At 52.2% G+C, this 26,484-nt stretch overlaps 1 protein-coding gene and 1 pseudogene across 3 annotated transcripts in view; both read right to left on the reverse strand.

The window, feature by feature from the left end:
• Positions 1 to 2,563: 2,563 nt before the first annotated feature.
• Positions 2,564 to 2,824, reverse strand: LOC130874531 (U6 snRNA-associated Sm-like protein LSm5; annotated as a pseudogene).
• A 6,164-nt stretch (positions 2,825 to 8,988) lies between these two features.
• The window catches only part of Itpkb (inositol-trisphosphate 3-kinase B), a 93,212-nt gene continuing 75,716 nt past the window's right edge, over positions 8,989 to 26,484 (reverse strand). For all 3 annotated transcript variants that reach the window (XM_057770037.1, XM_057770039.1, XM_057770038.1), the window contains 6 exons: positions 21,534 to 21,633; positions 20,258 to 20,471; positions 15,969 to 16,173; positions 13,783 to 13,884; positions 12,534 to 12,605; positions 8,989 to 12,184 (listed from right to left, as the gene is read on the reverse strand). In XM_057770037.1, coding sequence (XP_057626020.1) covers positions 11,969 to 12,184; positions 12,534 to 12,605; positions 13,783 to 13,884; positions 15,969 to 16,173; positions 20,258 to 20,471; positions 21,534 to 21,633 — 909 coding nt within the window. In that variant the 3' untranslated portion in view covers positions 8,989 to 11,968. The remainder of the gene's footprint in view (positions 12,185 to 12,533; positions 12,606 to 13,782; positions 13,885 to 15,968; positions 16,174 to 20,257; positions 20,472 to 21,533; positions 21,634 to 26,484) is intronic.

Below are 26,484 nucleotides of genomic sequence, written 5' to 3' on the forward strand. Positions count from 1 at the left end.
TACAAGAGGCACTACAGGCCCAGAAAGCACTAGAGCTGGCTGTCTCTGGCAGTGGTGGTATGTGCTACCCATGCAGCCCCTTTCTCTGGCCCATGGTGGGCATCTCTTCCCCAACTTGCAGCCAATGCTGGCTCACGAAGTTATGGCCTAAGAAGCTGCCTGGGGGTGGCTGGGAAGGTGGCTCAGCAGTTAAGAGCACTTGCTCCTGCAGTGAACCTGGGTCCAAGTCGCATCACCCACATCATGGCTCATAACTATCCATAAGCCCAGTTCCAGGGCAACAAGAATGTGCTTGGTGAACGTACACGCATGCAGGCAAAACATTCGCACATATAAAGCAAATGAACCTAAAAGAAAGAAAGAAACTACCTGGAGGAAGATGGCTATGGCTGGCCACAAAGACCCTCTTACCCTGGGCCAGACACATCCCTTTCTACAGACCACATCCTGGAGCGAAACTCCCAGCACCTATGATGTGCCTGTGTCTGGGGACAGGATACTGAAAAGGTGATGCGGTCATTAAAGTGATCCCATTCTGTAATGACCAGTGCTCTGGAGAGATGACCCAGTGCATACGAGCACTGGCTGCTCTTCCAGAACAGTTGGGCTCGACTCCTGGCACCCACGTGCAGCTCACAACTGTCTGTAACTCCAGCTCCAGGGGATCCCACACCCTCACACAGACATGCAGGAAAACCACTGATATACATAAAATAAAAATAAATAAATCAGCAAAAAAAGGAGCCCAGGGTACAGACACACACAAAAGGAACAGCGTGTAGAGACACAGCAGGGAGGCGGCCACCTGTGAGTCAACAAGGGAAGCCACTCAGGGAACCTTGATCTTGGACTCCAGCCTCTGGCACTGTGAGCTTGCTGTTGATTCGGTCAAGGCCTGTGATTCCTTGTGGTGGCAGCGGAACCACAACTATGTTATGGCACAAACCAGGAATGACAGAGATGATAATGTGACTCATAGCAGAGCAGAAAGGAAATGTCCCAAGAAAGACAGATCTCTTGGATGGAGCAGCCCATGGACAACCCTGGGCCCAGGGAATCTTGGGCAGTCCTGGTGTCCACTCTTTCCTGATGTCTGTGGGGTTCAGCTGGGCCTTGGGTACCCCCTGAGTTAAACCTAGGGATGTAAATGTAGTTTGAGGCTGTGTTCCTTCTAGGGACTTGGGTATCATGAGCTAGTGCCTTCTTTGCCCTCACTGAAGGGTCCCTGATATGGAAGAATACGGAGAGGAGGCCTGTGCTCAGCAGAGGCCCAGAGCTGCTTCCTAGGCAGGGTGGATGTGTGTATTCTCATCAAATATAGCAATACCTGGAAGCAAAATTCTGTATGGCAAAGAAAGTGCTGCACTATGGAGGAAGGAAGTTTCATCTGGGAGCCATCCTTGGCTTTTGAGTCTCTAGGCCTGCAGGGAATCGAAGCCAGAGAATAGAGAAGCCACCTCTGCTGTTGGCTTCTAGGGTAGCAGCACATATCATAGTCCTTTGGAAAAGCAGAAGCAGAGATATAAGGGTCTCCTCCAACATGACAGTGCCCACCATCTATACCTGCTGCTCTCTGCATAGACATGGCCTCACTGTTGACATCAAGTCCTTCTTGGCTATCCTTAGCCTGGGAGTCACACTCACCAGTGTGACACAAGCTGACTTTTGCTCTGCCAGGGGGCAAGCTCCTGCTTTAATCACACCCACGGGATGTTGGGAAGACTGTCAGTCCCAGAAGTCACTCACTTCGGGCAAGAGGGAATCTGCAGTGCAAGCCCCTCCTACTGCACCTACTGGGATAGTCTAGAGTCTTCCTCTAGTCTCTCTACCGGGACAAGAGTCTCGCCTTGGTCCTTAGGCTGAAGTTTGAAAGCCTGAAGTTACTGTGGCTGGAGTTCTTACTCCTTGGAGCAAGATGCCAACATACAAAGCCGGGCAGAAAGGAGAGGGGCGATGTTGTTCCATCCCTCATGCTGAGGCCAGTGCAAGCTCTGTCTAACCTGAGCCTTCTCCCTCCCTCCCTCCCTCCCTCCCTCCCTCCCTCCCTCCCTCCCTCCCTCCCTCCCTCCCTTCCATTATTAATTCTATCTACCTGTTCTCCATTGCTTCCTTCTTTTTTACCCTTTTTCTTCATTCTTTCCCTTTACCCTTTTCTCTTTCCCATAAGTTTATTCAAGTTCTTTCTCTCCATAGTGTGCGTGCGTGCATGTGTGCATGTCTGTGTGTATATGTGTGTTATCATCCGCGTTCCCCTTCTTGCCTAACAAGGGTTATAATGTATGAGCGGCTACAATGTGCCTGACACGGAAGTGGTAGGATACTGTAACAAATAGCTGAGCTCAATCAACTTATTTTTTTTTAACCAAAAATATCTGCGTTTTTTTAAGCCTTTAAAAACAAAAAAACAAAACAAAAAAAAACTCTTCCTTTCCCAAAATAACCATGATCAGCTTAGAAAAATGGGTGTATATCTTCAAAGTATTTCCTTTTAACGGAAACTTCATTTTATAGAATCTAAACAATAAAGGTTTTTAAAAAGCCAGAATAAGTCTAGGAAATCCACTCATACTTCAGGCCCTTCTCCTCCAGAACCAGCACTGTTATATTATTTCCATTTAGTAAAATCTGATCTAATCTTGTAATCCTTCTTTCTGGTGTAATTTCAAACTCGGTGACATCTTCCAACACCATATTGACAAAGTCATCAAATCCCAACAATTTCTTTATCACTCTTCATCACGACGTGAATTCTTGATCCTATACACTTGTCCACAAGCTCTAGTGGCAAGAGCTGGGACAGGTCTGTGGTCGCTGTTAGCCGCCACAGTCACGCCGGAAGTGCAAGATCAATCAACTTATAATGAAGAAATGTTTATTTAGGTTTATTGTTCCAGATGTTTCAGTCCATGGTCGATTAGCCACATTGCTTTTGGGCCTGCGGTGAGGCAGCATGTTCTGGTGGGAGTGTGTGGCAGAGGGAGCTGCTTACCTCATGGCAGGAGTAAAAGAGAGGGGGGAAAAAGAACAGGCAGGTCCTGGTATCCCCTCAGAGTCATACCCCCAGTGAACTGACTTCCTCACACTAGGTTCCACCCCTTAAAGGTTCCATCCATGACCCCCTAGTAGAACAACAGACCTTCAACACATGGTCCTTGGAGGGGACATTCAAGATCCAAAGTAGAACACTGGGTTTTAACAGTGTGCGAGTGTGTTGTTTCCATCAACCTGATGAACTGTGGAGAGCTGCCCTGTTTGTGGATCGCCACACCCTATGCATGTGCTGCGGCAGTACAATATCACAAAAATATCTTTCACATTCTAAGAGATTGGAACTCAGGCTGGACCTCACAACCAGAGCTAATGACACACCTTGAGGTGATTAAGATGTCAGACTGCTGTCCCACTGTGTACTCAGCTGGTTGGTTTAACCTGCCCTTAAGGGAACCAAGTAACAACCAACCTAACTTGCCTTGGGTTTCCCCCAAGTAATCAACTTTTACAACCTAAGCCAATTCATGACTGTGAGCTTAGGTTATGTATTTTTCCATGCCCCTGACTCAGGGTAATGCAGGTGTGTATTTATGTTATGGTAATAAATGCTGGAAACAGGAAATAGGTTGAAAGCAACCTTATAAAACAAACATTTGGCGCAAATGGTAAAAGCAACCTTCAAATAATGTTTTATAGTGTGTATGTGTTACCTGGGCCAGTTGGGGTGGGGTTGGGGTCAGTAAGATTTCACCTCTTGTGCGATTCTGTTGATTTCTGTAAAGTATCCCTTCTTCCTTCCCCACGTGATGCCATTGTTAGGGACACACGGACACAGGGACAGATTCCTAAAACAGCTTTTAGGCAGGCATACATCAGACTTGTACAACAGCCAGGGGATGGTGGAAGACACAGGGAAGGGGAAGCAAAGAATTCGAATCTGGGCTCACCTGGGTAAATTACCCAAAGGGGCAGTGAGCGCTTTTAATTTCTTTTCCTTAATGTGACTTTGACGCATTGTTGCCGATCCTGAGTTTATCACCACTGTGTTCAAACGAACACAGTGCACGCTCTTAGCGCCAACGAGGCATCTCAGGCACACGGGAAGTCACTGACGAGTGAGTGAGGACTGATGAACTGGAGCCCTGAGTTGAGCCCTTAGGAAATGAGTTCAGAGGCCAGCAGCTGGGCCTTGGGTGTTGCCTCAGACCCTAACCTGCTAGCCACTCCCACTGTGTTCTCCGCAAAGCAGAGTCTGGGGCGCACATCACTTTTCAGAGAGGGATGGGTGTCTCAGACACTTACCAATACACTAAGGCAGCACTGACTTCTGATCATGCTTGCTTTCTTTCTCCTGCCAGCCACCTCTCTGAGCCAGGTCAACTTAACTCATGGGTGGAATTAAAGGTGCGTGGCTGCTGAGCACCGTGAAGCACACTTGGATATGTTGCCCCTCCCATCTTCTTCCCAAAAAGGAAAACCTTTTATGCAAAGACTCCTCTGCATCTAATGTAGAAGCAGAATTTGTTTTCCCTGGCTTGCTGCCTCTTTGAAGTGTCAGCTACTTAGCAGTGCAATTAACCACAAGCCTGCAGGAGTAGAGGCTCGAAGAGTTTCATTTGAACCTGACAGGAGCTGGGCAGGAAGAGAACAAACACTTGGAAGATGATGAAAAGCCAAGCCTTGAGGAAAGGTGGCAGGGCTTTCTGGCTCGACAGGAGTGAGAGTGGCTGACCTGGCAAGCCTGGCACTCTCTCTCAATGCTGTGAGCCCCAGAGGCTCCCTTCAACACGGGGCGATGGCACCCACACTGCCTTGTCAATTTCCTTCTAGCGTGTGGCCTTGACCTCATAACAGGGCCTGGCGTCTCTCAACTGGCTAAGCATCATTTCCTCCAGGCAGGAGGAAAGGCCACAGCTTAGGGGCCTCCAGGAACACCTGTTTGTCACTGGAGGAAACTCCACATGCCTCATTCTCTTTCTCCATCCTTCTCCAGGCCTGAGATCTGGCTGTGCCCACATTGCTAGCTCCACACGATCCTCTGCTCTGGCCACTCACTCCACATACAGTGTCCTTCCATGTGTCTCTGCGGCTGCGTGTTCCGCTTCCTCCATCCTTCAACCTGCTGGATAGTTCACGCTCAGCTTCTTTTGCAAAGCCTGTCTCAAGTTTCCTTCATGTCCCTGACTTAGGTCAGGCCTCTTCTTTCCCCTTGGGGCCCCTTGCTTTCTCTGCTCTTTATCCTGCACCACGCATACCTGTTCTCTGTCCACTGCCTCCACTGCGCCGTAAACCTGGGCACTCTTATTTCCTAGAGCAGGCTGTCATTTGTAAATACATACCTTGACCAGCCCCCTTGTCCTAGGGCTGTCTTGCAATGCACCTTGATGTCCACAAGGGGGCAGGCTCCCTTGTGGGGGCCTCGTTTCACAGCTGTCTTGAATTCACTCCAGCAAGAATTCTCAGAAAGAAGCATGACTAAAATTGAGACTTCTTTTTTCCTCATTGAAATAGAGCAGGGCTGCCGTTGTCAGAGGCTGTCACAGATACTGGTTGTCCATAATATGCAGAAACTATTTTTAAAATGACACGTGCTACCACACTGTAAAGCACAGACACTCACGTGGGACGGTCTCCCCTGCACCCACTTTAAACCCTGCTGTGCTCATTCACAAGTTTGGAAAGGTACAGGAAGAAAGATCGGGACAGACAATGATGCTAGTTCCAAGGGGTCCACCACTGTGACCTGAGTTCTGTGGCCTCTAAGTGTCCACTATAGCCCTGGTCCTCAGGACCCTGTGTGCAGAGTATGAGAACCACAGGGCTGGACCCTAATGCCTGGTGGATATATTTTTTTCTTGTGACCTTTTCATTGGGGTCTATCATGGGTTGTGACCGTCACTTAAGGTGTCTCCTGGTTTTATAAAACCTCCCTTTGAGCCGCCCCACTTCTGCAAGGCACGGAAACGCCTCTTCTCTGCGCCCCAGTCTCACTTCTCTTTGAATGTGTCATCTCGGGCCCGTGCATGGTGCACCAAATGCCAGGAGCTGGGCCACAGCTGTCACAGTGAAAACTGAAATCGAAAAAAAAATGACACTCACGCTGTTTCTTGGCATTTTCGGGAACTGGATGTGTTCTCTGCACTTCTGTGCAAGGGCGTGTGAGCCAGCCTGTGAGTGGCAAGCAGACTTGGGTCTGCACCCTAGGTCTGCAGGTAAGGGGCACTGGATGTCATGAACGCTAACACTGAGCTGCCTGGAGGATCACCCCAAGCCTAGAATAAGCAGCCCCGGTCCCCAGCCCCATCTCCAGGCATGCAGGGACCACCAGGTGCCTTGAATCTGTCTGGGCTTGGGTAGCTCTGCCCCTGTATGCCCCAGCCTCCAGCATTCATGGGCTGTCCTAGCAGTCCCGTGGCACGGCCAGGTACCAGGACACTCGCCCTGGACTAGCCAGGGATGCAGACATGCAGAATCCCAGGCAGGTCTCCAGTCTGGTCCAATGCCAGGGCCTGCTGTTTCCTAGCCGTGTGGTCTTGGTAACCTACCCTTTTCCTCTGGGTAGAACACGGGACTGACTGCATTCATCTCACAGAGTTTTTCTGACTATTAAACTACTTTGTTTTCAATCACCTGACACTTAGCAATTCATAACCACAAGTCACGGCTGCAGGACTTGGCAGCCATTGTAAGGAGCTAGATCATAAACCTCTTTAGTTCTGCAGCCCATGTAGGTGGCAGGATACTAGCCTCATCTGTGGCTGTGGTGTAGAAGAGGCCCTAGATGTTACACAAAACAGTAGCCTGGTTGTTGCTAATAAAACTTTATTTATAAGGTCTAATTTCTAAGAGGATGTCTGCTCTGGTGACTGCATAGTTGAGAGGTGGGAAAGGGGGGTAGAGAACGTAGAGTTGGCTCTGTGATATGGGGAAGGAAGGAGGCAGATGTTCCCGTGTAGGGTTCAGAAGGGTTGGCACAGCTTCTTATGGCAGGCTCAGGCACCACTTCGGGATTTACAGGAGCAGATATTCCGTGTTCCTCACATGTACATAGCATTGCTGTATATGAGCATATGGGCACTGTGCTAAGCTGAGCCCCCTTGTGAGTCAGTGAAGATGGGGCGTGGAGGAGATGCAATAGATTCTGATGATCTACTGATGGAGCTGATGTCACCAGCAGATACTGAAATGTGTCCAAGTCCCCAGGCTTCCTGTGCAGCCTTTGGAGGGCTTAGTGGCCATTCCACTACCCAGTTCCCTGCCCAGTGGAAGAGGCAGGGAGAAGACTAGCCAGAGGGTGTGGCCAAGGAGCACACTGCTCCCAGGGAATAGATAGCCGGTGGTGATACAGCCTGTCCTCCCACTTCCCGGGATGAGTGCCTAAGTAGTCCCAGTTCTGTGCTGACAGACATGGTAGGACCATTACAGAGATTCCTCTCGAGGGGCTGATGCAGCAGAACATGAGCTAGATACAGAAGACTCCTCCCCTGCCTCACTAAGGTGTTCTGTCCCCAGTCAGCCAGAGCATCCACCCCCTGAAGATGTCTCATAACATGAAGTTGATCATAATTGTTGCCCCATATACCAGTAGGGACCAGTTTCTTGTGAGCCCAGGCTTAGACACTTGGTGCCAAACGTGGTCCTGAGAGGCAACAGGCAGCAGGGCCACCCACTTCTTTGGTTGCTCCCCGGTCTGCTAGAAAAAAGACCCCAGGTGAAGGTGGTGAGGGCTCTGTGATTGGTGGTTGGACGACAGGTAGCAGGTGAGGTACTGGGGTCCATGTGATGAGACGCGATGGCACCCTGAGGACACCATGCACAAAGAACGTGTGTGGTTCAGGGCCACTCAGCCAACCTAAGCTGCTACTGAGAGTTCTCAAGTGAACATCTTTTCTAGGGCCTAGTGTTCTGGCCATGACCACAGGTCTCCTGGAACTAGCCAGGAGGGAGCTGATTTAACATCCTGATAGATGGCTCGCAGGCTTCTCCGAGGTGCTTGCTTTTCCTTTAGCAAGGGCCTTGGGGGCTGTGGATGACTTTGCTTGGAAGTAATTGCAGGTCTTCCACACAACAGTGGCTAAAACTAGTCTTCTGGGGTCTGAGCTGGGCAGCCCTCTAAAATGTAAGCATCACTGTCCTTTGGAGGCTATGGCTTACAGCAGGGCTGGAGAGAAGCTGTGAAGGGCCATGACCCTTCATATGAGACCAGTCTCTGAGATGCAGCCATGGCTGCCTGCTGAGTCACTATGGGGTCTGGAACCCCGTGCTCTGTTTCCAACACTCCTCTGGTGTGGGAGCCCACAGAGGTGGCTCTGCTCCATCTTGACATAAGGTCAGAGAGTTCGAGCCTATTATTGCTCCTTCAAGGTCAAACAACAAGATGTTTTGACCTAAGGTGAAGCTACTGGATGTTTTGTTCCGCAATGTTTTGGACTTTTGTTTTCTCCTTGTATCATGATAGAAAAAAAAGTCTTTTTGCCGTCCCCTTTGGTTTGGGGTACGGCAGGACTATGAACCATAAACTCGAGGCTGCAGTATTCACTGATGGTCCTCTCGAATCTATCCTACGTCTACTTCTTTTGTGTCTCAAACCAGGTTGGCTTCAAACTCACAGATTCACCTGCCTTTGTCCCCCGAATGCTGGGATCAAAGACGTGTGCCACTATCGCCCAGTGTTGTTTACTTTCTAAGCCTCAGTTTCCCCATCTGATCAATGGAGACTCTACAGTTATTTCATCACTGTGGATGGTGGGATGCACCCAACACAGAGCCCACCATGAGCAGGGAACCTTCTTCATAACTGGTAGACGCCTTTGAGCCACTGTTTAAAGGTGTAGCCGAGGGTGTAGAAAAGACTCATTAGAGAGTTCCACATGGTTTGTGGATAGACTATTACCCCACCTCATAGGCACTGCGGGGCATCACAGCTCTTCTGTGGTAGTTGGAGGGTATGTGCGTGGGTGGGGACAGAAGGACAGAAGGAGCACCTCACACTAGTAATGGTCTCCAAGGCCTTTATTGAGAAGGGGAAGAGCGTCTGCAATTGACTGATGGGCACTGGGCAAGGAATGTAACAGTCCCACGGGGAGAGGAATACAGAGGAGGAGAGCCAGTCAGGGTGTGGGAAGGTTCCTCTCCTCCCAAAAAGGCACTGATGGGTGAGCACCCTGGAGCGGGGTGAGGGGGAAGTTATACACACAGGGTTGGCAGAACACAGGCGGTCTTGAAGCTAAATACAGCCAGGCAAAGGTGAACAGCATCCTTGAAGCCACAGCTGCCCAGGACTCCTCCGGACAGGAAGGCAAGGCCCCCCAGAAGGCTGGCGGAGCTTCGGAGGAGCAGCCCAGCCTTTCCTCTTAGTGTTTTGTGCAATTAAAACAAAAACAAAATAAATATAACTTACACACTTCTTAAAAGGTTACGAAAGTCTGGTCTGGGGAAAGCGGCTGAAGCAAACTTCAGAGCGTGCAAAGCAAGGCTGGCCACCAAGAAACCTGGTGGCCCAAGAGCAGGAGCGCTCCGTGGACTCGCATCTGCACACTGGTGCATGTAGTCTGTCCTGTGTCCCAGCACCTGTGTAGCCAGGACTTTGGGAGTCTCCACCAGGTACATAAACATGGGTTATCAGATTCCCAGAGGTTCCGGGAAATTCCATCTGAGCTCTATCCATCCCAACGGGCAGGAAGGAAGGGGACAATGGTTTGGGAGATAAAGTGTGGGTGTTAGCATGGTAAATACAAAAACCCAATGAAGCAAAACACCCTTGATAACAGAATAACCCTAGAGATGCCTCTCTACATCACCTTACGATATTCCCCAGCACAAAGCACTGTCCAGCCCGGTCTTAAGCTCTTGCTGACCGGTAGCTAGTCACACTACCTGAGCACATTATTGTGACAGGTGACTCCTTCTTAAAGTGCTTGGCCAGTTACGTTCTCTTACATACATTAAACTGGTCCCTGGGGTTTTTGTTCATAGCATAGTTCGCTTTAGCAAACCTTTTTTTTTTTTTTTTTCTGAGATCAGGAGGGGACTTGTGGCCAGGTGGTAGCTATCGACTCTTGGAATTAATGAAGACCCTCCCCAGCACACGGTTGATTACAGACCACAGGGCCCCCTTAAGCCCTCAGGCAGCTACAGCTGGGGAGTCCCAGAGCTGGCTGCCTGGTTGCTACTTTCCTCCCCCACTCCAGGCTGCCTGTCTTCCCAATCATGTGCTGTCACAAGGTCTGGGCTCGCCCGTGGGGGCGTGTGGGGGGGTGACCTTTAGAAAGTCAGCCCACACGGGAGCTCACCACCATCTGAATAGGAGCCAGGAAGTTTAAATGAGTTCCTTTTTTAAAATCTGTACTTATACATCCTTGCGGGTCCCACCTCCCGCCCCCACCAACTGTCACTCACGCACCAGCATGAAAGGGGAAACACACGTGTCACATGGGCCAACAGTTCTTCTAGAAACCCCAGGGAACTAGGGTAAGCGGCCAAGGCGGTCACCCCTGCCCAAAGTGATCTTGCTAGGTGTGTGCACGTTGGCTTACCCCATTTCCCAAACAGCGTCTGCTGGCCTGGTACCCAGAAGAGCATCTGTCCATGTGACCCAGGGTTTCTCAGTAGAAGAGGAGGTGACAAGCCCAGCGGAGCAGAGGGTAGCTCCAAAGGGCAACAGCTGGGCGTGTGGTCTTTGAAAAGTCACACAGTCCGTACAGTACACTCTTTTCAGTCAGCCAGGTCCCCCGCTTCACAGTTGAAGTGGTGATTAAGAATGGTACCCCATGGCCCTTCAAGCAGCTCAGGACTCCAGGAAGGAGAAGGCTTGGCAGAGCCGTGGGCACCCCTGTGAGCCCTGGGAACTACCCACATGACGTGGAGAAACACTGGCCTAAGCCCCTCAAGCTGGAAGAACAAGCGATTTGAAGGGAAATTTAGAAATCATTCCAGGAGCCCAAATCCTGCCTCCCTAAGGCCTGATACTGCCCGAACTGTTAGACATTTCCCCATGGAGGGACTCTGGGTACAGAAGTAGAGGTACCCGGCTACCAAGGATTTGGAGGGACAAGAGAGTAGTCTCCTCTCTCAGGTGTGGCAGGCTCTCAGGGCTGCTGCAGATCCCTGGAGGTGGGTAGGGCCTTGAGTCGTCTACCCCAGCTCTGGACCTAGCCACAGCAGGGCAGATCTAGGGGCATTGAGCAGTGGCTCTAGGAGGTGACTTTGTCCCTGGAAGCTCATCTTTGCAGAATGACCCCTCTGAATTCACAGGCAGTGGTTCCAGATGGAGGAGCAAAGGTCTTTAGAGACAGTCGAAAGCCGCTCCCCATACTCCCAGCTCCTAGCCTGGCCTGAATTCCAAGGTTTAACACCAACAAGGTGGGGTCCTGGCTTAGCATCCCTAGAAAGGCCATACAGTGTTCTTGGAAGCTGGGGCCTCTCACTGGCGGATTCTTTGCTCATCAGTCACATGCAGGTTCCCCAGAGATCGTGTTCCCAGCTCCCAGAAGTCAGGACTCTGGCCTGGCTTCAGGGCTCATGGTGGGAGGCACCAATGGGGCTGTATAGACCGATGGCATCAGCCACCAGGGGGCAGCAGGACTCTACAGGTAGCCAGTCTGGGCCTGAACTTTCTGGGGGTCTCCCAGAGGGAGGCTCAATCTCTCAAGTCCCCCAGCAGGCAGCCTCTCAGACCCATGCGGGGCCCTGAGGACAATGGGCTGTACAGGATGTGGGGGCCTAGCTTTGGGTAATTCTCTTCCAGAAGGTAGTTCTACTTAGAATTAGAAACGCCACCTCCAGGCCCTTGCGTAGGAAGGAAAAAGAGACCTAGAGAATCTCTTTTCTTCCCTAAGTGTCCTGTAGTGCAGATGGGAGGCTCTGTTCTTAGGTGGGCGCTCAGAGAAGAATGGAGACGGAGTCAGAGAAAGCAAGGAAGATGGGAGAGGCAGAGGTGGCAGGCAAGGTGGCATGGGTAGGCAAGGTGGTGGTGGCCTCAGGTGAGGGGGCTACCCTGGGACATTTCTGTCAGGATGTCGATGAGGTTGTTCAGCCCTGAGAGGTAGCCATCCTCCCGGTTCCCCTCCTGCCAGGGGACATCGTGCCGCAGGGTCTGGCCTTCTGGCAGGGGTGTGGTTTTCCCAAAGTCGATCATCCACACCTTGGCTTGCTCCTTCTTGTCATGGATGAAGAGGAGTGAGCTGCCAATGACCTGGGGGGAAGAAGGAGGGTGAGCAGGAGCAGGGGAGCAGGGGGGCAGGGCCAGGACCAGGGGGGGGGCAGGATGGGCGGGAGAAGAGGTGGATGGAGGTGACAGGGCCAGGAAGAGGGAGGTGAGCAGAGCCTGGGGGAGAGGAGTTGGGCTCGGAGGGGGAGTGGGGCTAGGATTCACAGAAGGAGTACTCAGGTATTTGAGAGACTTAAGGAAACTCTGAGGCTATATGATCTTGAGGGAGGCTTGGATCAGCAATTTCGCTTCCTACTGGAACTGGGGGTGATGGTGAGGAGTCTCAATCAAGCAGGTGAGGCATGCCTGTCACACTGAAGGCTCAGTATCCTACCTCATGGCACTTGAAGAAGGGAGAGACTTCCAGGGTTTCTCGAATGGCCTTCAGCCGGTCCCGGTAGGCAATCTAAGGACAGAGGGGATCAGAGTTTCACATTCTCTCTCTCTCTCTCTCTCTCTCTCTCTCTCTCTCTCTCTCTCTCTCTCTCTCTCTGTGTGTGTGTGTGTGTGTGTGTTCGGGTGTGTGTGTGATCAGATCTATCTAGTGCATTAGAGTCACTGGATGACAGGTAGCAATGACCTTGTGTTCATCATTTTTTCTCCAGCCTCAGCTACCCCAGCTGAGCTCAGAATTACACCATTCCCAGGAGACTATGTTCCCCTCAACCTTCTCCATGAGGGGGTAGCCCATCTTAGCATGCCAACTATCAGAGTCAGAGCCCAGAACTGGTTGTCATGGTAACTTCCTGACCACAAAGTGCCGTGCCCCTGACTAAAGACAGGATAAGGGGAAAGCTACCGTATGTCTACATGAGCCTCCTCCACAGAGCCTTACAGATCTTCCGGTGTGAGCAGTGGGGTGCCTAATCATTCCCGAGGGCTATCTCTGTGAGTCTCATCAACCAGAACTACAGAGTCACTAGGGAAGCCATTATCACAGGGTTCCAGCAGTGACATAGTCAGGCGGGACCAGTCAGCAGTGCCCTGGCATCCCTAGCAACAGCAATCAACCCTTCTTGCAAATGCAATTGGTGGCATGACTCTGCGGGTCTGAAATGACCCAAACAGATGCCCAGGAACGAGAGAGGGCAGTCAGTCACTGCAGACCAGCTGTGTGCACTCCAGTCTTATAGGTCTGGGCCCGAAGGCAACAGGAAGTGCAGGGACTCTCTGTGTCAGGCCAACTCAGGTGTGACCCCTAGCTCTGTTTTTCTCTATCTGTGCCCTTGACCTCCCAAGTCTCCTTGTCTGCCAACTAGAGACAAGAATGCCAGTTTGCTTGTCCTCACCAGAGGGCTTCTGAGGGGATATGATGAACACTCAGCACAATGCTCAGCCAGCAGCAAGTGCTAAAGAACCCCCTCCATGGTTGTTCCCTGACAGGGAAGGGCAGTGTGCTGAGACAGAGTGATTGACAGCTCAGGAGAACGAGTAAGTGGTCCCCAAGCTTCTAAGAACACCCATGAATTCTGGGAACAGCTACATCAGCTTCATACAGAAGTCTGGGACTAGGGTTTCAACATTTTTCCTAGCTTACCTAGGTTGGAGAAGGGATGGTTCCCCGATCCCAAACCCTGACTCACCAGGATGTTCTGGTTTCCTTTAGTGAATTCTCTGAAGGCCTCGGTGACCTGCTCCCTTGTTTTGGTCTTCTTGAAGTCACGGTTCACGGAGCCATCTTCCTTCTGAGGAGGGAATCACCCAGGGGCGGTCAGCAGAGGTCCGTGACCTCTGTTCATGAGCATGACCCTCACGCTGCTCTGTGGAGGTGGTCAGGCATTCAGGGAAGGCAAAACAAGGCAGGTGCAACCAGACAATTGTCATCTGGCACAGGGGAGCCTGTCCCGGGCCCCAGCTGAGGAGCTCACAGAGTGGCACTAGACCCTGGGCCACATGCTGCTTAGGAAGTCTTGGGGGTGTGAGGGTATCTGAGACACAATGGAGAAGCACGCTGTTCTAAGCAAGGGCAGCAGCGGCCCAAGGTAAACCACAGCTTCAGCTCCTGCTCAGAAGCTTGCTCCCTGGACCAGTGCCTCACAGTGTGTTCCATTAGTGTGCCAGCAGCCATCTGGATGATCAGGCTAAGTGTCACCCTGTCATAGGCTTGTGTTTATGTGACCCTCGTTTAACAGTGACCTCAAGCATGAGAGCCACGATGACGACCATTTTAAAAAAAAGTTTGTTCATTATACAGTGCTTTGCCTGCATTGTGCCTGTATACCAGAAGATGGCACCAGATCTCATTATAGATGGTTGTGAGGCACCCTGTGGTTGCTGGGAATTAAACTTAGGATCTATGGAAGAGTAGCCAGCCAGTGCTCTCAACTTGTAAGCCATCTCTTCAGCCCCAATGCTGGCAATTTTTATGATATGATAACAGAAGCTGTAAAGTGTGTTGTGTGTGTGTGCGCATGTATACACACATACTTGTGTACATAAGTGCACTTGTTCACATTGGTTCTCTAGATTCCAGACAGTTAGTTCGGGTCTTGCAGTGCACTGCAGACCAAGGGGCACTGTGCAGATTCTCCCAAAGCCGAGGTCTAAGCCTGGGTTGCTGCATCCCTACGCCCTCATCCACCATCTCCACGTTTTGAGCTCAGTGCTCCTTCTGTTCAGACTGGCCTGGGCAAGCCAAGTATGCAGGGCTCTGTCCTTTTGAGACAAAGGGGGAGAAAAGGTGGGACCGGCAGGAGCTCTGACAGTTGCACCCATCCTCCTTCATCTGGAAACAGCTGACAGCTGTAACTTCAGGGAGGCAGCCGGCAGTTGGGTCTGAGGGAATGGTGGAGGGGATGGAACCTCAGCGGAACCTTCCTTATGGGGCCTCCCTGCCAACCAGGACAAGGGAGGGCAGATGCCGGCGCAGGCAGTTGGCCTCTCCCTGCCAGTGGATGCTGTTGGCTGTGCGATCCCGCGGCCAGGAGAGGGCCATGCCAGGGTGAGAGATGCCAGGGTGTGCTGTTCAGACAGACCACAGATGGAGAGGACACGTGCATACAATTTGCATCCAGTCTGAGAGCTGGATACTGCCAGGAAGGAAGGCTGGTTTCAGAAGACAGGGAAGGACAAACGGCTTTCTCCGTCCCCAGCTCTAGAGAGACACTGGTGATCACAGGAACTCACATCTCCACGCTCTGTGAGAGAAGGCTGTAGGAACCTCCCTCATTTCAATTACCTAACTCTGATTCCATGCTGGAGAGGGGGTCAGGCAGACCAAGCCTGGGCAGAGAAAGGGGGGACCAGGGTCCCTGGAGGGATGGCCACCTGGTCTGACAATGAGGAGTCTGTATTCCCTCTACCTGCTCCCAGCTAGGTCTTGCAAATCTAATAGTTAGGGACATGGACTGGAACATAGGGACAAGGACAGTCTTCTGAACTCCTTTTCAGGGCACTCGAGAGGAAAGGATGGAGGAAGAGGTTTCCAAGGCGATCCCAGCTAGTCACACACCTCTCCTTGTTGGTACCTCACTGGCAGGGAGCCAATATCTTTCATGTGGCAGGCATATAAGCTGGCTCCTATGCAAGGTTTTCTTTACAGTTCTAGAAATAAGCCATCCCTACCCGACATGTGTGAAGGGACTGATGGCCTTTCAGTCAGTCAGCCCACCTGCAGCTTTGGCTGCAGAATGGGCCAGCACCCCTGAGGCTGGCTGTCCACACTTAGGTCTGGTAGGTGAACCTTACAGACTCCAGCATCCCCAGGTCCTCATTGCCATGGAGAACTGAGAGACCTCAGCATCCTCAGGCCACACCTTACAATTCTCACCTTAATGCCCTCGATCCTAAAGCCCAGGGTAGCCGTGGAACTGATAGTCTCTCGCCACTGCATGTAACGTGGCTTGGTCACAGCCCGCTGGGCTTTCTCCTCCTCAGTGGGGGCCTCAGGGTCCACCTCAACCATCTTCTGGTACATGTCCTTCCGCAAGCTAGGCTTCTTCCGGGCCTTGGTGAGTTCTTCCTCCAGGTATGTCCTGCATGGGAGAAGAAGGGCATGAGTTCTGGGGCTGGGTTGCAGCTCCCCATAGCCATGGACTGTCTGGGGAATTAAGACCCTGAGCTGGCTGCATCTGGTACCAGGACAATGGTCAAGATAGCAACATCTCAGATGAGGCATATCCACTGGGAAAGCCACACACACTGAGCTGATTTGAGGAAGGCTGTCCCCAAGGTTCTCAGAGCACCTTGATGCTGGCACTGTGAAGGTCTGATAAGCTCAGGAGTCCCCTCAAAGAGGCCCTTTGTAGGTGTCGGGACAGTGCTCCATTTGTGGCGGAGAGACAGAGTGCGGGGTTCCCTCTTGACACTCTGTTGTGCCCTGGCAATCTGGAAATCAAGATTTCTGTCCTTCCAACCTGTCTCCCTGTCCTCACAAAGCCCGAGACTGGGCTGCATCTGTTTTTTTTTTTTTTTTTTTTTTTTTTTTTTTTTTTTCCAGGGTTCTTCTAAGCACCAAAGGCAGCATAAGTGGGAGCTGCAATGACCTATACTGTACAGGGAGCAGAGATGACCTATACTGTACAGGGAGCAGAGATGACCTATACTGTACAGGGAGCAGAGATGACCTATACTGTAGAGGGAGCAGAGATGACCTATACTGGAGAGGAGCAGTGGTGACCTATACTGGAGAGGGAGCAGTGATGACCTATACTGGAGAGGAGCAGCGGTGACCTATACTGTAGAGGGAGCAGTGATGACCTATACTGGAGAGGAGGAGTGGTGACCTATACTGGAGAGGGCTGCTCAGGCCTCTGTAGCCCATCTGTGTCTCAGAGATAAATCTGCCACACCAGGTCACTAAGCCTCTGATACCTGGGAGACTACCAGGTATCATGAATTACCACATTCGCGTCCCTTTGCCATAAGTGGAACCTGCAGGCTAAATGGTGAGGACACTAAGCTCCTGGGAGAGGTGACAGACAGAGACAGGCCAGACTCAGAGCAGCCTGGAGCAGAGTCCTTGGTCCAGAACTCTGGGTACCAATCCTGGTCCCTGCACTACCCTCCCAAACTTCCACCACCACCTCCAACTGGAAACGTGACTCACCCCGACCTTTCCCCTGTTATAACCCTCCCAGCCATGTGCATGCTGCCCAGGGCCCCATGAGGCAGCAGTCAGCAGTTAGCTGCAGGATGGGGAAGTGGGCCCCTTACACCCTGCGTGGGTGTAAGCTGCCCTCAGAGGCACCCTCCCTTCTCTCCTGCCCACTCTTCTCCCCTGCCCCCCAGGCACTGTCCCAATACCCCCCTCCACATCTTTTCCAGAATGCCAGTCTGGGTCCCAGAACAGACAGACCCAAAATCTTCATCTTACAAAGAAGATGATTTCCGAAAGCCCTGCACCCTTTGGTATTTACACTGTAGTAAAATCCCCAACTCCCTGGGATACACACACGTAAACGGGTCCTGGCTATTTGGGAAGACGGTAGGGTGTGCACATTAGCTCTGGTTGGGTCCTTGCATGTGTGCACACCCATGTACTCATGCACGCGCACACCACCGTGCACACAGATACCAAGTTGTCAGTGGACCTGTGCATCGTGGGGGAGGAACTCAGGCCCTACACTCCTGAGGGTGCAACCCAGGCCTGCTAGGCAGGCAGTAGCCACACTTCTGCAAACAGGTTCTCAGTAGCGCCTTAAACAGGAAGCAGACACCAAAGTTACAGCCATGTCCACACGGACCTTTCTCCAGAGCGGCCCCCACAGCTTCAGTGAGGCAGAGTCGGTCGCTCCTCAGGCACAGAAGGGAGCTTGGAAGGGATGTTCCCAATGGATACTAGCTGGGTAATAGGTCTATTAGAAAACCTACTGTGGCCTATCACTGCCCTCCTGCAGAGGGAAGGCCCGGGCTCCATCCCTTGTAGGGGAGTGGAGACCTGCTTGCCAACTTCTGGAGCCCCAGAAAGTAGATCTGGGGTCACTAGACCTGTCCCCTGATGGCCGGAATCTGAGGCTGACTCAAGAGAAAGAAAGGGAGGTGGCAAATCCATGGGAGACCAACGGGCATCATCAGGCCGAGGCGCGGGCAGCTTTTGCAGAGCTCAGGGGCTGGGAAGCAGCCGTAGGTCAGGATGACAGAAGACACAGGCACAGCAAATGGGAAGTTATCTCTGCAAGGATGCCTACGAGCAGTGTGAGTGCCTGTTCACTTGGAGCCAGATCTTGGGAACACCCGGTGTAAGATGCCTCCAGGGTCCAGTGACTTCCCTGAGTGCCACCTCCCAGTGTGGCTGGTGTGGGGCGTGCTGGGACGGTGTGGCTGGTGTGGAGCATGCTGGGACAGTGTGGCTGGTGTGGGGCATGCTGGGACGGTGTGGCTGGTGTGGGATGTGCTGGGACAGTGTGGTTGGTGTGGGACCTGCTGGGACAGTATGACTGAGGCACCTAGTACTATGCTCAGAGTACAGAGTGCACAGACCTTAGGGTCTGTGTGCGGGGAAGGTAGGGCCAGAGTGAGTGCTGCTTCTAGGGAGACCTCCCCTTCCTTAACCCCATAGGGCTAACTAAGCCCCTTTAGACAGAAGAGTTCTGAGGTACAAAGAGAGAGAAGCTAACAGGTTAGGAGACGAGGGAAGCCTGAGGGGATGGGTACCCTTCCCCTGGCAGTTCCCCCGGGAACAGTCAGCCACACAAGGCAGAAGGCCCAGGCAGTGCTTTCGGGTACAGCTGCACCTGTCTGAGCACCAGCAAGAGCGCCCAGGGGGACTGTGCATGCGCCCACCTCCCTCTCCTGCAGGCAGATTGAACTCTGGGCTTCCCATGTTGGAAGGAAGGGCAGGGCCTCTGCTTAAGTGGGCATATTCTAATGCATTGTGGAAAGAATTTTCTGGAGACAGAAATAAGATAGCCCAAGATCTGAGGCCATGTGTCAACTACAGGGACATTCTGCTTTCTACCTCACCCACCCTAGCTCCCTGGGGGACAAGACATGCAGGACTTCGGAGAGTAGGAGGAAGTAAGTCAGTGATGGGGATGAACTAACAGCAGGGCCTGTGTTTCTCCATCACCCCAGCCCTGCTCTGGGAACGAGGGAAAGGGACACGTCTCGGTCAGCTGGCAGGGACTGATTTTAGGACAGAACTTCCAGGAGGAACGAGAAGGGAGCTGTTGTTGGCTGAACCCAAGCACGCCGAGCCTTCCTCCTCAATCTCTTCATTTAAGAAACAACATTTGATGGCTGGGGAGACAGTTCAGGTGGTAAAGGGCTGGCCACCTGGGTAAAGCGTAGTGGCAAGCACTTGTCTTCCTAGTGCTGGGCAGGTAGAGACAGGTGGCTGCCTGGGACTAGAAGGCCACCCAGCCCACCTAATCAGAGAAGCCAAGGCCATGAGAGACATCTTTAAAAGAAGACCGTTCCTGAGGAACAAGACCCGAGGTTGACCTCTAGCCTCCATATGCACAGTGTACACACACACACACACACACACAAAACCACACTCATATGCACCCACCTACATGCTAAAGAAATAGATCAAATCAGATACAGGCTTCATCTCAGAGCTCAGGCCACTGTCCAGTGGAATTAGTCTGCAGTGGAAATCAGGCCCTCTGGGGTGAACATGCAGTACTGGACACCTCAGAGGCTGACAATGACGGCCTGGAGGTAGAGGTGGTGTCCACTTCTGCCTGAGGCTTTATGGCCCTTCAGGCTCTGGAGCTCTCTGGAGTCACTCAGGCCCACCTGTCACCTACCACAGGGGCCTCTGCAGCTCCCAGACTCCATCTATAACTGCACCCCAGTGGCAGTTCCTTTTTTTTTATTTTTTTTTTATTTTTTGAAGTTAGCATGTACTACAAACCAGCTCTGTGGTCCCTCTCCATTCCTGTCTCTGCTGCAGTTCACTTACCAAGAGGTCTTGCTTCCTCCCTGCTGGCTACCCACCCCACCTGACTAGTGTGCAGCTCCTTCTGCCTGCTCCCCGCGAGGCTCAGCACCGAGCCAGGGCCCCGGTTTACCTTCTCCTGCTCACTAGAGAAGAGAAGCTCTTGGCAGGGCAGAGCCCTACACAGCCAGGCACGATGGGGAGGGACATATGCACCATGGAGCCTGGCTCACCTGATGCCCATCTTGCAGTCCATCACGCAGGGCGAATCGAAGTCAGCCAACAGGTCATCCATCTGGTTGTAGCGTTCCCCATCCTTCACCACGTCCCCATGGTAGGCCGGCACGAAGGGTCTCAGCACGTCAGCCATGAGGCGGTCCAGGCAGCGCTGCTCAGACTCACAATGCTTTTTTAGGATGCGGCCATTGGCAGCTGCCTTGAAGCTCCCTGCAGAGCAAGTAGGAGGAGGGCCTCTAGCCGCAGTGGAAGTCATGGATATCTGGGGACCCCCCATTCCCACCTCTTGCAACAACCCCTTGGGAGCTGCATTAGAACTGTCCCCCACCCATTGCAAGCTACAACACCGGCTGAGCCCAGGGTTGAAGGTGTGGCCATTTGTAGACAGTGCCTTAAGGCAAGCGGCTTTGAGTCCTGGTCACCCGCTCACTGACTGTAACCCTGGCTGCTCCATGTCTCCTCTGACTCCGGGCTCCTCACAACTGAAGATATCAACAGGGCCGTGCCTAGTTCTTCTCCTCAGTATTGCTACAAGCACCCCCCCCACTTCAGCCCTACTTCTTTACCAAGCAGGTGTCCCCAAGTCTTAGGAGAAAAAACTCAGTGCCTGGACAGGGGACAGAGTGGGCACAGGCCGTCTGGGCAGTGCTCCTTCAGGACCACCCCCTCAGGGAATATTCACAAAGGGTGTCCATCTACATCTTGGTCTCAGCCTGTGTTGACCTAAAAAGAACCCGCAGGGCCATGAAGTCATGAGGGCTATGGGGTGGCTATGGAGGTGTCCCCAGAGGACAATACATGATAAATGGCTCCATATGGGTGCCTAGCCGACTCTGCCAGCACCTTGGTGACTATGGGGTGACGTAGCTGCAACTCCCAGCAACTCAAGTTCCTTCCTATAGAGAGACTGTATCTCCACTGACACTGTAGCTCCTAAAGCATGGTGATGCAGGCATACACAGCAGCTGCTCACTCAAGCTTTGCCTCTGTCCAGTATCACCAAGGGTAAACAAGCCACAAAGGGTCGATCTGAAGCTGTGTTAGAGAAACAAAGGAAGACTGGGAGCATTAGGGACAGGATGGGGAGATGGGTATGTTCTTGGGGATGGAGTGGCAAGAACTTTGGAAAGATCACCTGTCCACAAGGCAATGTAAAGGCCACACCTTCTTCCAGGGTCTGTTCTAGGGCTGTCGTCTCCTGGAGCACCCGGCACCAGCCTCCCCACTTCCCACATCCACCAGGTACCTCCCTAGGGGAGCCGAGCCCACTACCTGCATGTCCTGCCAGCTGGATCCAGGGGTACTTCTTCTTGAAGGACATGACGAAGGGGGACCACTGCACCATATTCTTTATCTTCCTCCATGACTTGCTCTGAAAAGCAGCAAGCAGAGCGCTCTGAGTGACAGACACAAGCACTGTGTTCCAATCAGAGAGATTTAGAGCAGGTAACTGGATGCCCATGGCCACTGGGCCTGAGGAGTCACACACACACCTCAGGCATAGGTGGGTTCCAAACACCTTGCTGGCTGTGTGGCAGGCACACTCACAAGCAGCTTCGCCACAGTTTGCAAACAGGTTGAACAAGGAGCTCAAGGGATTTCTTAGTGGCTGTTCAGAGGTAGGTGAAGAAGACAAGCCAAGTGCTCCCAATTCAGGGCTCTTTAACCCAGACCCTTCCTCAGCAGGGAACAGTTAAACACACACACACACACATACACACACACACACACACACACACCGCTCCTTTTTGTATGCCCTCCCCCACAGTGTCTCAGCTTCTTCATCTGTCTAGTGAGGGGCAGACAGCTCTTGGGACTCACGGATACCAGGACTCTGGAAAACGACCTCCTTGAACCAAACGCAGTGATCTCAGGCTAGTGGGTCCCTGTCACCCAGCAGCAAGGTGTTGTTGCACATTTTATCTATAGGTATTACGGTAAATGAACACCAATGAAGAACTCTGCAGAGGGGCCATTCATAGGTGACTGTTGAGTACCAGGTGGGGTGGTCCACACCTGTAGTCCCTTCTACTCAGGAGACTGACACAGGAGGGTCACACACGCACAAAAGCTGGAGTCTGGACTAGATGATACAGTGAGACTCCCCCAACTCAACACACATGTGCGTGCACGCGCGCACGCACACACACACACACACACACACACGAGCGTGCGTGCATGCATGCACGTGCACACACACACACCACTTCTAGGAAAGCAAGGGTCTGGATGTTGTCCAGCTGAGGACAGGCTCCGGAGAAGACAATGACAGCCAGACTTGTCACAACTGGAGCCAGCTCTCTGGCTGACATGGAGCCTGGAGATGGTGGGGGGTCAGTGTGTGCAGAAGGCACCCATGAGCAGGGAGCCGAAAAGTGAACCCCCAAGGTCTGGGGGCTCCAGAGTCTTTCCACATCTGAGCTGAGGAGGCCAAGAGATGCCCATTGGCTTTGCCTTTCCCACACAGCCTCCTTTGGGAAGCACCATGAGTAAGGGCCCCACGGCCAGGCCAGGTGGTCCTAGCATAGAGACCAGATGCAGGCTGGTGGAACACCCCACTGTAAGAGCTGCTGTGTATTTGTCCCAGAGAGCCTGATACTCTTCTGGCAGAGGACACAAGGTTTCCCTGGAGTTTTTAAGTGGCAGTTGTGCCGGGCAGCATCAGAAAAGGCAGTCTCCATGATGGGGCCAGGCACTGGAAGAGGCTGCAGGGAGTCGGCACCACCCTTCCTGGCTTGCAGGAGTAGGGACAGATGACGGGGCAGGAGACAGAGACTCAGGACCTCATGACCATCTGGGAAGCACAGCACCCTGTCAGCAGTCAGCAGCCTGAGCCACTCCCAGGAGATCCTGATCCACTTCCAGGAGGAAAGGCAGCTTTCCAGACCTGGGGCAGCTTCCCCTCCAAACACATTGTGCAGGAAGTCGTACTGTTGTGCCAGAGAAAGGTTCAAGGCCCCTTCTCCCAGTTAGGACAGGAAGGCCCCCACAACCAGACGAATTCCACCCAGAGACAGAACTGCTTAGCCCTTGTTCTCTCCCAGCAGAGATTCTATTTGAACTCAGACCACCAACCCAGGCTTTGATCTTCCCACGTGACTGCAGATGTCTTTCCCTGAGTTGGAGAGCATGTCCCATCTGTTCCTTTGCCACCTCCTAATCACCACAGCATCTACACAGCCTCCGTGGACCCCCGTGGACCTTCCCTGAGTGTCCCGAAAAGCTTCAACGCATGACGGGTCTTTCTGACCTCTCTGGGCATCAGGTCCTCCCATGTGATTCCGAGGAAGCTGGCTGGTGGAGCGTGAACAGATCTACAGTGACTTGTTACTTATGCCTCGCTCGCTGGCCTGAGTCAGCCTCCTGCATGATGAGCTTAATGGTGTTACTGGGATTGCTGAGGATGACAGTGCAGGGTACCCACTGCCAGCTGGCATGGCTTCTGTCACACACACTCACTCCCCACCCACCCAGTGGCAGATGGCAGAACTCATGGCAGTAGACATACAAACACAGGCACCAGCCCCAGCCAGTACAGGGCTTGCTGTATGGTGCTTGGGGCAGGCTGGGATCCTGTGGCCCTGTGCTCACCTTCACAAAGCCTGATGGCGACAGCAACATTTTTATCTGTCTTACAGATGAAGCACCCCAGCTCAGTGAGTCATTTCCCCTGGTCTGGCAGTTCTCAGCCTGTAGGTCACAACCCTTTCGTGGGGGTGGGGTGTCAAATGACCCTTCCACAGAGGTTGCTTAAGACCATCCTGCATAACAGATAATTATATTACTATTCATAACAGTAGCAAAATTACAGCTATGGAGTAGCAAGGAAAATAATTTCATGGCTGGGGGTCCCCATACATGAGGAACTGGATTAGGAAGGTTGAGAACTGTCTTAGTCCATGTTATCCCTTGCTAGAAAGAATCAGGTCACACTGAGAACCTTCAGTCCGTCCTCTGTGCCTGTCCACAGTGAGGGCCTCTTCCATTCGTGCCCTTGTGTAAGCTTGTGACAGCTAGCACTGGGGACAAACACAAAGGAGGGGACTCTGGCTGCTCCCTTAGTGGAAGAGCCCAGAGCCTTCGTGACATGCCTCTAGCTGCCACCAAACCTTAGTGATGTCCCATTCTGGGGCTGGTATACCTTCCAACACAGTCACCAAGTGACATAAAGTTTACACTCTGCCAGGTGGGATCAGAGCTGATGCGTGCTTGCGGGCACAGGAAGGGTTTGCGTGTGTACAGTGTGCAGGGGTGCTTACTGCAGACCTTAAGGAGAGTGCCACGAATGATGCTGGTGGGTCCAGCAAGAAGGGAAAGGATGCAGGGACTGCTGGGGACCAGCAATTCCACTCTAATTTCATGACAGGTACTTAAAGCCAACTAAATCACAGGCATGAAGCCTTCAGGTAATTCCTTAAGCAACTTGAGCTGAACCAATCTCTGGATTGTTGTCCTCTTGATCAAACCGGCCCTGGCTGAGCCTTACCCTGTATTCACATGCTGGCAGGATCATTTCTTACTCGGCCAGACTTTGGGGTTGTACAAAGAACAGAAGGGTCCTGACTCGTCCAGTTAAATTTGGTTCAAAAGGATCAGAAAACAGCCAGGTTGGGGAATTAGGTTTTTAAAACCCCCAAGATGCACGAGACCTGCTGAAAGCCTCTAAAACGCGAGAATGCTGAAGCCACTAAAGTTACTCTGGATGTCACAGCTTGTACCTAACTTGGAGCTAAAAAAAAAAAAAAAAAAAAAAAAAATCTAGAGATCCTGAAGAGGGATTTGTAGTAGTGAGATTAAAAACAAACAACACCCCCCCAAATGAAACAAACATAACAAGAAAAACACAGGAGGCCCACAAATCTCAGCCCTCTTCACACTTGAGGTGTGGGAATGTCACAGGGAGAGAGAGAGACAGAGAGAGACAGAGAGACAGAGAGACAGAGAGACAGAGAGAGAAGAGTAACAAGTAGGACACCACCAGCAGCAAGTTCTACCAGCAGAGTCACCTACACCCTGAGCCACTGGATCCTGGATCTGCCCCCAGGAGAGGGGCAGCTTAAGAGAGTTCAAGACAACCAAAGCCCAACCCACATTTTTCTTCTTCCTCTTTCCTATGAGCTTCTGCCTCAGAAGCCGCTTGGGCTTCTACTTCCAGAACACCAAGTCACCTTGTGTCTTGTCGCTCCCTACTCTGGCCCCTCTGTACTGAGGGCCTGCCTCAGTCCTGGCTGGGCCCACGGAGAAAGCCTGGGCAGGGTCTGACTCTCTATGTTAGTGTCGGCTTCAGAGGAGGTGGGCAGCTCCCGGGGCATGCCACCCTCTGGCCTTCAGACATCTGTAGATATGCTACAGAGGGGTAATGCCTTAAACAAGGAATCACCCCTAAGTGTGGCCAGCGTTTTTGTGTTTGTTTGTTTGTTTGTTTGTTTTTTTTAAAAGCAGTCAGAAAAGAAATAGTATGTATGATCAAGGGTGAGAAAAGGCATGGTGCTCCTAGCACTGGACTGGGGATGTGAGGGTCTCTCGCCCACTTCTTTCAAATAGTCATTCACAAGGTCTTGGCACAAAATGAAAATGAAGGGCCCCTTGTCCAAAATGTGGTAGGAATGTCCAGGCAGGGAAATCAGGGGAATGTGACCTTTCCAAGGTCAGGCAGGTGTGAGTTCTGCCTCAGGGATCACCAGAGCTGTCAAGGGGCTCAGCCTCAGGGGAGCCATGACTAGGCTTTTTCAGAGGAGCAGATCTCCTGGAAACAGTGCCTGCTTATGAGTCCTCTGCCAGGTTCAGGATTCACCACTCCACAAGGGAAGAGCTAAAGTGACAAGCTGTGGTCCACCATCAGACATTGTCCAAACACTGCCTAGATCCTACAATGCTGGACTCGGTTTACAGAGGCGGGGTGAAGGAGCTGAGAGCCACCAAGCCTTGGGGCTTGATGAATAGAATCAACCTCCTTTCTTCCAGGTCCCACTGCCATTGGATGGACAAGTAGAGACCTCAGTGTCCCCAATGTAACTGGGTACCCCTATGGTCCCATGGAGTTCCTGGTGATACTGACACCACCCCCCACCACGTGCTCTGCTCTGCACGTGGCTGAGTCCAGGCAAGCCATAAGGATTCACTTTGTCTTCTGATTCTGTTTGTTTTATTTATTTTTTTCCTCCAAGACACAGTGTACTGGCAATAATCCACCGGGCACTTCCAAACTGCCAGAGGGCAAGTG

This window comes from Chionomys nivalis, chromosome 5 (genome assembly GCF_950005125.1).
Source record: "Chionomys nivalis chromosome 5, mChiNiv1.1, whole genome shotgun sequence".
In the NCBI taxonomy this organism is placed as follows: Eukaryota; Metazoa; Chordata; class Mammalia; order Rodentia; family Cricetidae; genus Chionomys; species Chionomys nivalis.